The 13,941-nt window shown below is 42.9% G+C and overlaps 1 protein-coding gene across 1 annotated transcript in view; it reads right to left on the bottom strand.

The window, feature by feature from the left end:
- OTOG (otogelin) overlaps positions 1 to 13,941 on the bottom strand; it is a 416,567-nt gene that overhangs the window by 305,775 nt on the left and 96,851 nt on the right. Inside the window, exons 15-18 of the mRNA XM_063944165.1 lie at positions 13,730 to 13,862; positions 10,983 to 11,160; positions 8,850 to 8,974; positions 8,456 to 8,668 (exon numbers count right to left, since the gene is read on the bottom strand). Of these exons, the coding sequence (XP_063800235.1) occupies positions 8,456 to 8,668; positions 8,850 to 8,974; positions 10,983 to 11,160; positions 13,730 to 13,862 (649 nt within the window). The remainder of the gene's footprint in view (positions 1 to 8,455; positions 8,669 to 8,849; positions 8,975 to 10,982; positions 11,161 to 13,729; positions 13,863 to 13,941) is intronic.

The following is a 13,941-nucleotide window of genomic DNA, read 5'->3' as shown; positions in this document are numbered from 1 at the left end:
CCCATATTGTTACTGTTCATATGTTTATGATGTGATTTATTGTTACCAAATGTTGCTCCGACTCCCCAGGGTCGCCCTACTCGCCCTCTTTCCTTCTTCCCCTTCCCGTAGGTTCATAGGTGTGTAAGGGAGACATTTTCCCCCTTAATACCCCATACGGGAGCTCAAACGTGTGGACCCGTACGTTGCGTACAATGGGTCTTTGGCTCGGTTTATTGTTGCATTTGTTCTGTTTGTATTGTTTTTGATGTCTTTCTTCTCCTCTTTCTTTCTTTTTCCTGCCTTCTCCCTCTCCTCTTTCCTTTGTTTCTTCAGGAGACCAACCCTGTATGTTTAGGGATGCTATAGCTCTGCTCTTTTATACACTGTTATGTCAGTTAACGTTATAACTTACAATGTGAAGGGTCTTAATAGCCCCCAAAAGAGGACTAAATTATTTCTTTTTCTAAAACAGGTTGGGGGAGATCTGGTGTTCCTTCAGGAGACACATTTCAGAGGTACTTCCCATCCCGAATTGCGATCTAGACGTCACCCGGTAGTTATACATGCATGCGATCACACCCAGAAAAAACGGGGGGTCGCCATAATGTTTCCCGCCCACCTACACTTAGAGTCAGAAAAAATTATTAGAGACAAAAAGGGTAGATTTCTCATTATTGTGGGCAAGCTTAATAATGTTCCTAGAACTTTGATTAATGTCTATGCCCCTAATGTTAATCAGGCCTCATTCTTCGCCTCCTTAGACTCAAAGATTGCCCAATATAGAAAAGGTGATATTTTAATGGCAGGGGATTTCAATAAAATACTCCACCACAGCCTCGATCGCTCCCATCCCCCTCCCCCTTCCCAGTCCCATACAAGCAACCGTAATTCTAGAGCCCTGTTGTCACTACTTAAAAACCACCTACTCTTTGATTCTTGGAGAGTCCTCGACCCCTTAATCAAGGACTATACTTTCTTCTCACCGGTGCATAATCTTTATACGAGGATTGATATGATTTTGACTGGGAGAGATTTAAGCTCTAAGATCCAAAAATGTTCTATTCACCCAATTACATGGTCTGACCATGCCCCAGTATCTTTGACTCTCTCAGGTTTGTCCCGCACTCTTTCTCCTCCCTCCTGGTCCCTCAATGACGCCCTTCTCCAGCATACTGATGTTCTGCCACAAGTCTCTCAAGTACTGACCGATTACTTTAACTTGAATCAGACCCCTGGTATGTCCGATATGACCTTGTGGGAGGCTCATAAGGCGGTCCTCCGGGCCCACTTCAAACAGATCGCAGCTAGGCTCACTAAACAACGCTCCCAAAAGATTTTGGAGTTGACTGACCAACTCCATTGTCTGGAAGAAATTCATAGGTCTTCCCTGCGCCCAGCTGACTTGGATCGGCTACTTAAAGTTAGGGGTGAACTCAATATGTTGTTGTCTCATAAGACGGAACAATGCCTTAGGCACCTCAATCAGATTTATTACGAAAAAGGGGATAAGGCAGACAAACTTCTTGCCAGGAAGCTGAGAGCCCAAATTTCCTCCAAGAATATCTTGTCTATCCGTACTAAACAAGGGGTTTTGACACATGAGCCTGACCACATTCTTAGTGAATTTGAGGAATACTATAAATCGCTATATAATGCAGATGCGGCTTCCTCACCTTCACCGAGATTCAGCGAGGGGATTGAGTCCCTTTTGGATAAATGCAATTTACCGACGTTGAGTGGTTTGGTGGTTTCTCAGTTGGGTTCGGAAATAACTAGAGAAGAAATAGATAATGCCCTTAAGATTCAGAAACCAGGCAAGGCCCCTGGGCCTGATGGTATGTCGATTATGTATTTCAAGAAGTTCAAGGGGATTCTCCTGCCCCAAGTTTGTAGGCTCTTCAATCGTTTCCTGAAGGGTGAACCTCTGTCCCCCCGTACACTGGAGGCTCAGATTGTCTTAATTCACAAGCCAGGGAAAGACCCCAACTCGTGTTCTAGTTATCGCCCTATCTCCCTGTTAAATAATGATATTAAACTGTTCGCCAAAATCCTGGCCCTGAGGTTGAACTCAGTTCTCCCGCAATTGATACATGCTGACCAGGTGGGCTTCATCCCGGGCCGACAAGCTAGAGACAATACCCGAAGAACTATTAATTTAGTTCATCTTGTTAACAAAGCTAAAATGCCTTCCATCCTTCTCTCGCTTGATGCAGAGAAGGCTTTTGATAAAATACTGTGGCCCTTCATGTTTGCTACCTTGCGTAGATTCGGCCTGGGAGGAAGCCTACTCCAGGGCATTCAGGCACTCTACTCCAACCCTTCGGCCAGAGTTCGGGTAAATTGCAAGGACTCTTGTTTATTCCAAATTACCAACGGTACGCGCCATGCCATGACTATCGAACCCCTGGCATGTATGGTTAGGGCGAACCCTGATATTAAAGGTATATTAGTTGAGGATGTGGAGTTTAAACTATCATTATTTGCAGATGATGTCCTGTTAACTTTTTCCTCTCCCCATACATCCATCCCTAACCTATTTAAAACTCTATCATCATATTCTCACTATTCAGGGTACCGCATCAACTATTCCAAGTCGGAAGCCCTTCCCTTGCATCTCGGTGAGGAAACCAGGTCTCTCCTTGCCACTAACTTTAATTTCTCTTGGCGCTCCAAGAAAATTAAATATTTAGGTGTGTTTATCACGAGTTCCTATGGGTCTCTGTATTCCGAAAATTTCCCAACCCTTTTTAATTGTATTGAATCTGATCTACGGGCTTGGGACAAACAGATCATGTCCTGTTTTGGACGTATAGTCTCAGTGAAAATGAACATCTTACCCAGGCTTTTATATCTGATCCAAACAATCCCGGTACGCATCCCCGCAGAGGCTTTGTGCCGAATGCAGAAACTCTTCTTAAAATTCATATGGTCTAATAAACCCCCTAGAGTTAAGACTTCCACCCTGATAAGGGACCCCTATAATACCTATTGATAGGCAAATTGATGTAAGGAATACCCGGAAGTGGATATACATATAATAGTTTTTGAGATTTTCGCTTAATATTCAGCAATTTTATGCTTGATAGAATGAAAATGTATAAAAGCCTAGAATTTTAATAGTGGTTAATAAAGATTTATTTTTAATTTTTAACAATCATTTCATAAAGCGTGCCCCAGAAAAAGATAGGTTCTTCTTTTTCCTTGTTCTCTCTGCAGTTGCAGGGATGACTTTCTACCCGGTGGCTGGAGGCAGAGGTTTACTGGATATCCGCAAATACTATCATGCCACTCACCTGAGCCAGGCACTTACTTGGTTCTCTCAAACACCCCACCTACCCTGGATACAAATTGAACTCTTGTCGGCCAAGGTTTCCACTCTGGTTTCCTTACTTACACCTGTTAAGCCTAATCAGAAGATACAATCGTGCATTCCCACTACAAAACTCACTTGCTCCCTATGGTCTTTCTGCATTCAGCATTATGGTCTTTCTACGTTCCCATCCCCCATCACTTCTATTTGGGATAACCAGGATTTCCCTCCTGGCTCCGCCCTATGTTCCCACTCGTGGTTCCACCTGAACCCACGTCCGGAACTGTTTTTTTATTTCATTGAGGGTACTTCCTGGCGCTCCTTAAACGCTTTAAGTGACAAATATGGTATCACCCAACCTGTTCTATACGAATTTCTACAACTCCGCTCTTTCTTAAGTTCCCTTCCAAAGTCCAAGGTCATCCGCAAACTTACCTCTTTTGAACGACTCTGTGTTTACTCTCCTATGCGACAAGGTATTCTCTATATTGTATAGTCTATTACGTTCACTGAACTCAGCAGACACACTGCCTCATGAAAGTAAATGGGAGCAGGACTTGGGCCCCCCACCTGGGGAGGATTCCTGGGAGATCATTAGGCAAAATGTCGCCCAGTCCTCTATCTCCTCCCTAATAAAGGAAAACTCCTATAAAGTATATACCAAATGGTATCTGGTCCCAGCGACGTTGCATAGGATTTTCCCTGGGTCCTCCCCATTGTGCTGGCGAGAGTGCGGTCAGATTGGAGACATCAAACACATTTGGTGGTCCTGCCCCAAAATCCGCCCTTTCTGGGTCCAAGTGGAGACCCTTATTGGATCTGTTCTTGGCACTCAAGTTACATTAGGTCCTTGGACGGCTTTGCTGGGCCTCCCTTTGTCTAATATTTGCAGCCATGCGGGTAGTCAAACTTATGTATGTTTCTTTATGTAATGATTTCTTGAAAAGGTCATTGCATGTGTGGGGAAGTTGCTCAGTGAAACAGTTTAGTATTGCATACTAACTGGTGATTACCTCTTTTGAACATTAACCCATTGTGGTCAGGTGTACTATGTCTTTATATTTAGTAAGGTATAGTCATGGTGTAAAGGACAGAGTATGATTACTGATTAGTAAAAGAAAACAAATACTGAGCAACATCCCCAAACAGGTAATTTCAACTTTAAACTTGTCATTTATTTTGTACGCTCTGGACATGGCTACTACTAACAAATGCACAGAAACATTTTTTAAAGCTATGTCTGCAAATGCTAGGAGCTTAGGAGACAAAATTCCAGAGCTAATTGCGATAATGACAAGGGATAACCTGGATTTTGTGGCAATTACAGAGTCTTGGTGCAATGAGAATCATGACTGGGACTTAACTATACCAGGATACAATTTATTTAGGAAAGATAGAATAGGAAGAATAGGAGGAGGGGTAGCAATGTATGTGAAAAAAAGCATAAATGCCACTTTAATACAAAATATTGAAGCCAAAACTGAGGCCCTTTGGGTCACCATAGAAACTGGGAAGAAGGACATTATTCGCATTGGGGTGATCTATAGACCACCAGGCCAGGGGCAGGATTTGGACAGGAACCTATTGTTGGACATCTCTAAAATGGCTTTTAAGGGAGAAGTCATAATCATGGGAGACTTTAATTTACCTGATGTAAATTGGGAGGGGTCTTTTGCAAGTTCAGCTACAAGTGGCAAATTTCTACATTCCTTACAGGGAGCATCTCTCAAGCAATTGGTGAGGGAGCCCACTCGCAAAGACTCAATATTAGATCTAATTCTTACAAATGGTGAAAGGATATCTGATATATATGTGGGTGAGCACCTGGGATCCAGTGATCATCAAGCAGTATGGTTTAGTATAAAGACAGGATCCAACTCCTCTCACACAAAAACAAAGGTGTTGGATTTTAGAAATGCAGACTTTGCTAAAATGGGGAGATGTTTAAGTGATTCATTGGCAGACTGGAGGAACTTGGAAGGGGTGCAGGAGAGGTGGAAAAAAATTAAAAGTGCATTACTAAGTGTAACAGACCTTTGTATCAAAATGGTTAGGAAAAGCACCAGGAAAAGGAAGCCAGTGTGGTTCACAAAAGTAGTATCAACTAGTGTGAAAGCAAAAAAGATGGCTTTTAGGAAATACAAACAGACTCAAAATAATAACGACAAAGAGGAGTATCTGGACAGACGGAAGGATGCTAAGAAAGTGATCAGACGTGCAAAGGCAGAAGCTGAGGAGAAAATGGCCCAGTCAGTAGATAAAGGGGGCAAAACTTTTTTTAAGTATATAAGTGAAAGGAGAAAATCAAATGGAGGAATAATAAGACTTAAGACAGAGAGTGGGCATTTGGTGGAGGGAGACAAGGCAATAGCAGATCACCTAAATAATTATTTTTGCTCAGTATTTACTACAGAAGAAGGGATGGGGCCACAGTTAAATTGCAAGGACATTCATAAAAATAAGGTAGATGAAAATACATTTACAGAGGAGAAGGTCCTAACAGAACTTTCAAAACTAAAAGTGGATAAATCAATGGGACCAGATGGGATACACCCAAGGATACCCAAAGAGCTAAAAGATGTCCTGGTTACACCTTTAACAGAATTATTTAACCAGTCACTAAATACAGGTGATATTCCAGAGGATTGGAAAAGAGCAAATGTAGTTCCACTGCACAAAAGTGGAAGCAAGGAAGAAGCAAGTAACTACAGACCAGTAAGCCTTACATCAGTAGTAGGGAAAGTAATGGAAAAACTATTAAAAGAAAGAGTAGTGGAATATCTTAAATCAAACAACTTACAGGATACAAAACAGCATGGATTTACTGGTGGGAGATCATGCCAAACAAATCTTATTGACTTTTTTGACTCTGTGATGAAAATAATAGATCAAGGGGGAGCTGTAGATGTAGCATATCTAGACTTTAGTAAGGCATTTGACACTGTCCCACATCACAGACTGCTAAATAAACTTGAAAGCCTGGGGGTGGATTATAAATTAGTGAAATGGATAAGAACCTGGTTGCAGGATAGGAAACAGACAGTTGTAGTTAATGGAGTGCAATCTATGGAGGGAAATGTTACCAGTGGAGTACCCCAGGGATCTGTACTTGGTCCAGTTCTCTTTAATATCTTTGTTGGTGACATTGCAGATGGTATTGAAGGGAAGATATGCCTTTTTGCAGATGATACAAAGATATGCAACAGGGTAGACACACCGGGAGGGGTCAAACAAATGATTGATGACATAGGTAGGCTTGAGAAATGGTCAAGAACGTGGCAACTACAGTTTAATGCTAAAAAATGCAAAATCATGCACTTGGGTCTCAAAAACCCAAAGGCTAAGTATAGTATCAAGGGTACTATAATGGAAACTACTGAGGAGGAAAGAGATTTAGGAGTCACTATTTCAAGTGACTTGAAGGCAGGAAAGCAATGCAACAAAGCAATGAGAAAGGCAAGTCAGATGCTTGGTTGCATAGGGAGAGGAATCAGTAGCAGGAAAAAAGAAGTGATAATGCCACTGTATAGGTCATTGGTAAGGCCCCATCTGGAATACTGTGTCCAGTTCTGGAGACCCTATCTCCAGAAGGATATAAATACATTAGAGAGTGTACAAAGAAGGGCAACTAAAATGGTGCATGGCCTACATCACAAAACTTACCCGGAAAGGCTAAAAGATCTTAACATGTATAGTTTGGAGGAGAGAAGGGAAAGGGGAGACATGATAGAAACTTTCAAATATATAAAGGGTCTTAACAAAGTTCAGGAGGGAAACATTCTTCAAAGGAAAAGAAGTATTAGAACTCGAGGGCATACATTGAGACTGGAGGGGGGGAGGTTCAGGGGAAATTTAAGGAAAAACTACTTCACAGAAAGGGTAGTGGATAAGTGGAATAGCCTCCCATCAGAGGTGGTAGAGGCTAAGACTGTAGGGCAATTTAAACATGCTTGGGACAGGCATATGAATATCCTTACAAAGAATCAAGATTAAAAAAGGGTTGAGATTGCCTAAAGGATAAAATAAAAAAGGGGCAGACTAGATGGGCCAAGTGGTTCTTATCTGCCGTCAAATTCTATGTTTCTATGTTTAGTCTTGTACTCCAAATTCTTCATGCTGCCAGATGTGTGTTAGCTAAATGTTGGAAAAAGCCCAGTATCCCCCCCATGAGCATGTTGTTGTCCAAAATATGGTATATGTCCACGATGGAGAAAATCACAGCTTCCTTGCGTGATAGGTCGGACAAATATATGAGAACATGGGAACCCTGGTTCAATTATGCTAAAACCTCTATTTCCCGGGTGTGATATACTGTGTCGAAGCCTTATTGTTTAGGTGCCAAATTCATTGAGCATTTGTTCACTATGTTTAGGTCTGATGGTAGTTATGACCATCCCCTGTGTAGCAATTTAACCATGGATACCCCCTTAGTGGTCTCCTTTTCCTTCCCCACCCTCCCTTTTCTCCCTTTCTTTCTCTTTTCATCCCTGATCTTCTCTTTCCTTTTCTCTTCTCGACTATCGTTAAATTACAGAAAATTTGTTGTCGATACTTCTATTGTTATGCTGATGCACCCCTTTTTTTTTTTTTATGTTTCTACATCTCCTATGGGATATCATGTGTGCTCTTTTGAATTTATGTGGTGTCATCGTCCTCCTGTTTGACCTGTATTGATTTATTCGACATCTCTTCAATAAAAATATTGCATTAAAAAAAATCTCACCACGTTACTAACCATCGTGAAAAACCATCAGCTACCCATATATTCACTCAAAAGAGTGTAAACATTACAACCAATAACCTAACAATTTTTTCCACAGGTGCCACTATTTTTTTTAATACATTTAGCGCTCTTTCTTCATTTTATATATATATATATATATCTGTGTTGAATTGGCGGCACTCAATAGGTCTGAAGCAGCGGCGGAACATAGAGAGACCAGGCTCTTAGCTGTGTTTACGTTTCAGATGTAATTAACTTTCGTCAGAACCAATAACATGAGTAAATGAACATACCTGTATACCATCACCCTTCCATGTGCTGGCTTCCCATCGGCCCGTGGCGTCCGGCGGGGATGGTATAAAGGTATGTGACCATGGATGACCATGCATTTCTCCCTACAATAGCGCATAACTCTCTCAGCTGCTCTGAGCTATACATACCACAGTCTGGGAAGCTGGCTCTGAAATGAATGGTTATTCCAAAGCGCCGGCACTGGTGGGCATAGTGCGCCAGGGCGGAGCAGAGACAGGCCTCGCCACATTTACACGTGTCCCTTCTGCATTGCTCAAAGTAAGACACCGGGTTCAGGTGCGGATGACACGGAGCAAAGAGCTCTTTGGTGACGATGCTGCAGCTTTCCGAAGCGTAAGATGCTGATGGGAGAAACAAGGACCATTAGCGTCACTACTGACAGTATAACACACTGTATACAGGGGGAGGGGAGCTTATTGCACCATGGCTAAGTGACTAATCCTATCTACCTGTACAATCTGCTGTTTTTTCTCTTTACAATATGAGCTCTGTATCCTCTGCTTCTCTGTAAGAGCTACGTACCTGCCTGTAGGTGAATGTCACATGGGTCCAGAGGGGACGGCAAATGTTCCACTCCGCAGGCAGATGAGGTTTTCCAGGAATTTCCGAAGAGCTGTGGAGTACTCTCTGGGACCCCAGCTGGAGACCTTCATCAGACACAATTAAAGAGACACCTTGGTGTAAAAGCGAATATTGATGTCTGGTTTTGCCCTGCCGCCATTTCTCATGGAGCTTAGTATAAAGGGTCAGTAGCTGAAACTGTCCATTGTGTATAATGTCACAATTATAGGAACATGGGGGATCATTCCAAGTTGATCGCTCGCTAACTGTTTTTAGCAGCCGTGCAAACGCTATGCCGCTGCCCACTGGGAGTGTATTTTAGGCTTTAGCTTAGTGCGAACGAAAGGATTGCAGAGCGGCGACAATGTTTTTTTGTGCAGTTTAAGAGTAGCTCAATCAGGGACGGATTGGGAACAAAAAGCGGCCCTGGAAAAATCTGTACTAGTGGCCCCACATGGGCAGCACCAGAGGTGTAAGGTCTAGCCATGGGCCATGGCAGCAGCACCCTCCCCCCAAGACTTTCCAGATAGTGGGGATGTCCAGCATCAAGGGGAAGTTAAAAGGAAATAAAATTAAATATTTTGAGCACATTGTATGATACACCTTCAGAATTTAGGAAACAATATAATTCTTTAGAAAGATATATTTTCTTGCTTATTACACCAACCGTATCCCAATCACTATTCACTCAATCTTATATGTCAGCCAAGCAGGCAGACAGAGCATACACTAGATCATCTGCAATCACAGGCTAAGTGGCAAAGTCATTTTCATATATGCAAATTATTTTGCATCTTATTCATTATGTCTATAAAAAGGACCACATGTCCTCAAACAAAACAGGCCCCACGGGTGCGCCGGCCCACCGGGGATCTTCCCTGTAGACCCTATGGCCAATCCGCCTCTGAGCTCAATACCTACTCAGCGCTTGCGATGACTTCAGACTGTTCAGTTCCTGTTTTGACGTCACAAACACGCCCTGCGTTCGCCCAGCCACGCCTGCGTTTTTTCGAACACTCCCTGAAAACGGTCAGATGACACCCAGAAACGCCCTCTTCATGTCAATCACTCTGCGGCCAGCAGTGCGACTGAAAAGCTTCGCTAGCCCTTGTGTGAAAATACACTGGTCGTTGTAATAGAACGTCACGCGTGCGCATTGCGCCGCATGCGCAGAAGTGCCTTTTTTTGCCTCATCGCTGCACAGCGAACGAATGCAGCTACCGATCAACTCGGAATGACCCCCATGGACTGCAGATAATTTTATAGAAACATATACCTATAGCCCTAGCATATTCTGTTGTGCATCACAATTGGGAACATGGTAATAAAATAAGACTGGAGGGGAGGTGTAGCAAGACTTGGAGAGAGAGATAAAGTGGAGTAGTTGTTCAGTGCAGCCAATCAGATTCTCTCACTTTATAGACTGTGTTAGATAAAGGACAGAAGCGGAATGTTTGCTTTGGGCAACTTCACTTTATCTCTCTCTCTTGATACATCTCCCCCCAGAGAGGCAGGAGGACACATTGCACAACATGGTCATAATTGTACTGCCGCCAGCGTAGAGCAATGAACCGTTATGGAAATGATCATGTTATATTCGGGATACGGTCCTTAGGCCGGCCTTACTTAGGTCGACACTCAATAAGTCGACCACTATTGGTCGACATGCATTCGGTCGACACCTGCAAAAGGTCAATATGCTCATTAGGTCGACATGGCAAAGGACGACATGTGAAAAGGTCGACATGAGCTTTTCACACGCAAAAATTATTATTTTTTACTTTTTCATACTTTACGATCCATGTGGACTACAATTGGGAATAGTAACCTGTGCCAAGTTCAGCAGTAGCGGAGCCTGGCACCTTGCCCGGAGCATGGCGAGGGGACACGGTGCACTAATTGGGGTTCCCGGTCACTTTACGAAGGAAATGACACACAAAAAAAAAACCTCATGTCAAACTTTTTCATGTGTCGACCTACTGACCTACTGCCTGTAGACCAATAGTGGTCAACCTAATGAGTGTTGACCTGAATAGAGTCGACCCAACAAACCCATTCCTAATATTCAGTGTCATCTTACAGCACTAAACCTACAGGAAATCATCTTGTGCATTGTCATTAAAGGTCCCGCAGAGGCCGGTGGTGTCGTCTTTCCAGCGCCCATCTAGATTGAGATAGAGCCGCAGACTCTCCCTGTCGTACAGCAGCCGCAGACCGATTTCCGTCTTCACTTGTATAAACAGAGAAGACAGTTGTCTAACCTCAAATACGTCTGTAATAACAATAGGGGAAGGAAAAAACAAATGTGTTTATGATATACAGGGGTAAGGGGCCTAATCAGGAGGAGCCACATTGCTGGTGAAAGCATCCAGGATGGGTGATATCACCGCAACACAAAATTATAGTTATCACTGCCATGGGGACTGTAGATAGATAGGACACTTCTATTATTACCCCCCTATATCTGCATAATATCTGTGTATCTCTGTCCTAGAGAAGATGTTGGCAATCCTATCACTTTACTTCCAGCTAAGACACTACACCCAGGATGGCCGTCAACCATCAATGTTTCGATCAAACTTTGATGGTCTATGACCCATGTTGAATACTTTTACCATCAATGGGGAAGAACCAGATAGTTTCCCACCATCGGTGATACAGAACAACCAAATGTTTGTTTTATTTGCTCCAAGGTGTTGTGACACGGAGCCTAGCTCCACACCGGCAAAGCTCCACCCCTGGGCTCTGATTGGCCCAGAGAATAGTAAAGCAGGGGTGACCATCAGTGGGTAAAACCATCGGTGGTTCCCTTGCAGGTGGTTTCAAATCATCAAGGTTAACCAACCATCAAAGGTACCATTGATGGTTAACCCAACGACGGCCGTTCCTACACTGCATACGTAGCAAGGGTAATACATCACCAGGATGGGATGAGCTTGAAGGCTTCTGGGAAGATCCCTCTCCAGCGATGCTCTTCACATATGAACAGAGCAGCCAATGACATCTGGGGAAGCTAAGATTTGCGTAGCTTGATAAATTGGGTGAGACTACACTACCCACTGAGAACAATAGGGACTACGGGCTGTAGGATAAGAGCTGCCTATGCCAAATGGCAGGAAAACTTACACTGCTGTTTCACCATAGTCTGATAGTCTTGTATTTGAAACACAGAAATATAATACCTTGCGCGTAAATACAATGATCACATAAAGTGCGCATGACTGTTATACTGAATACATTAAGCAGAGTGTATACGTCACGGGGACTCTCTGCGGTGATTATGGGCCTAATTCAGACCTAATCGTAACAGTAACATTTTTCTCTAATGGGCAAAACCATGTGCACTGCAGGTGGGGCAGATATAACATGTGCAGAGAGAGTTAGATTTGGGTGTGGTGTGTTCAATCTACAATCTAAATTGCAGTGTAAAAATAAAGCAGCCAGTATTTACCCTGCACAGAAATAAAATAACCCACCCAAATCTAACTATCTCTGCACATGTTACATCTGCCCCACCTGCAGTGCAATATGGTTTTGCCCATTAGAGAAAAATTTTGCTGCTGCGTTCAGGTTTGATTTAGGCCCTATGTTGGCTAATTACACAGGACCCAGATCACGATTAGATGGTTTTCTAACATAGCCCATAATACCAATTGCAGATTGGCCAACATGACATATATTCAATAGTTAATTAAACTAACTACTTCAGCCTACCCTAATTCATATAACATTTCATAAACGTTCCAATTGTTCCTTTTTCTTATTTGATGGCACCATAAAAGTGTTTTGCACCTTTTGATAAAATCTGCAGACAACGCATGTGCACGGGGGTAAAATGTGTTTGTAATTTTCAGGAAACCTCCTGAGGGTTTCCAACATGCTAGGGGATACAGGGGTTTCTGCTTTCTTGAAGAACACCATGGGCTCATTTGTAGAGGAGAGGACAGTTTTGGGTCTAGTTGGAATATGTGCCAATGTTTTCCTATAATCAGTTGATGTTCTTCTTAAATCAGGTGACCAATGGAAAAAATGGTTTGTAGCCTAGAACTGTTTAAACGCTTAAAACCAGGACATGCCTCTGACCAAGTTCTTTATGGCAAGATGCGTTGGGTCATGGCCTGGAGTTCAAACAAGCGCTCAGTCTTATCCACAGCATTGCAGCTCCATATGCTGGTGGTAATCTTTTGGCTTAGTACATTGCTTTTATAACTAGTATGCATATCTAACGTGTTGGTGAGGTTTTCACCTAAAAGGTTTGATTGCAATACCGAGTGCCTCCTCTATACTGTATATCCCATTTTAGTTTTATATGTTGTCCACTTCCTCCAATGTAATGAAACAGGGAAGCCTCTGTATTAATAGGCATTATGGGGCCTTTGTCCTCTCTATGCATTGGGGAACCTTCCACCCTCTTTCCCGGAGAACCTGTTTATCATTTCCTCAACACCATCAACTGCAGTGATGTATCAGAGCCTAGAGTGGATCCCAGCCTGTCTTGGGAAGCTCTTGTAAAATGTGTGTCATCTCCTCTAGGAAACCACTGGGATAAGCGGTGATCTCATAGGAACCAGATGTTCTGTTCCTATAGTGTCTTATGGCTTCCATATAACAGCAGAGCAGGAGGTGTGAGGGGAACTTGGTAAAGTGCTGATGGGGAATGTGAAAGGGTCCAGTACTGAAGATGTCCATGACCAGCAATCAGATTTCCCATGAAAATTCCAGAAAGGAAAATGTTTTGGGGATTTCTTGGTTGAAATCGAAAACCAGATTCCCCAGTTTTGATAAACGTAGTGACCTGCAGGAGAAGACAAGACATTAAAATACAGGTTTGTAGGACTCACCATCTGTGTAAGGCAGGTTGATTTTGTATTGATCGTACACCAGCACATCGCCCGCCTGCGTCAGCGTCACCTGTTTCCTCTGGTCCTGGTTTATAATGATGTTCACAGACTGGATACAGGATCCATCCAGATTCTGCAAAAACCAAATGACTACAGATGGAATTCTGTACAGTGCTTGGCCTTGGTTTTATACAACATGCCTGTATATCGGG

The sequence above is a fragment of the Pseudophryne corroboree genome, chromosome 11 (genome assembly GCF_028390025.1).
Source record: "Pseudophryne corroboree isolate aPseCor3 chromosome 11, aPseCor3.hap2, whole genome shotgun sequence".
Taxonomy (NCBI): domain Eukaryota; kingdom Metazoa; phylum Chordata; class Amphibia; order Anura; family Myobatrachidae; genus Pseudophryne; species Pseudophryne corroboree.
Note: the sequence above shows the minus strand (reverse complement) of the source record. Positions and strands in the feature narration are given on the sequence as shown.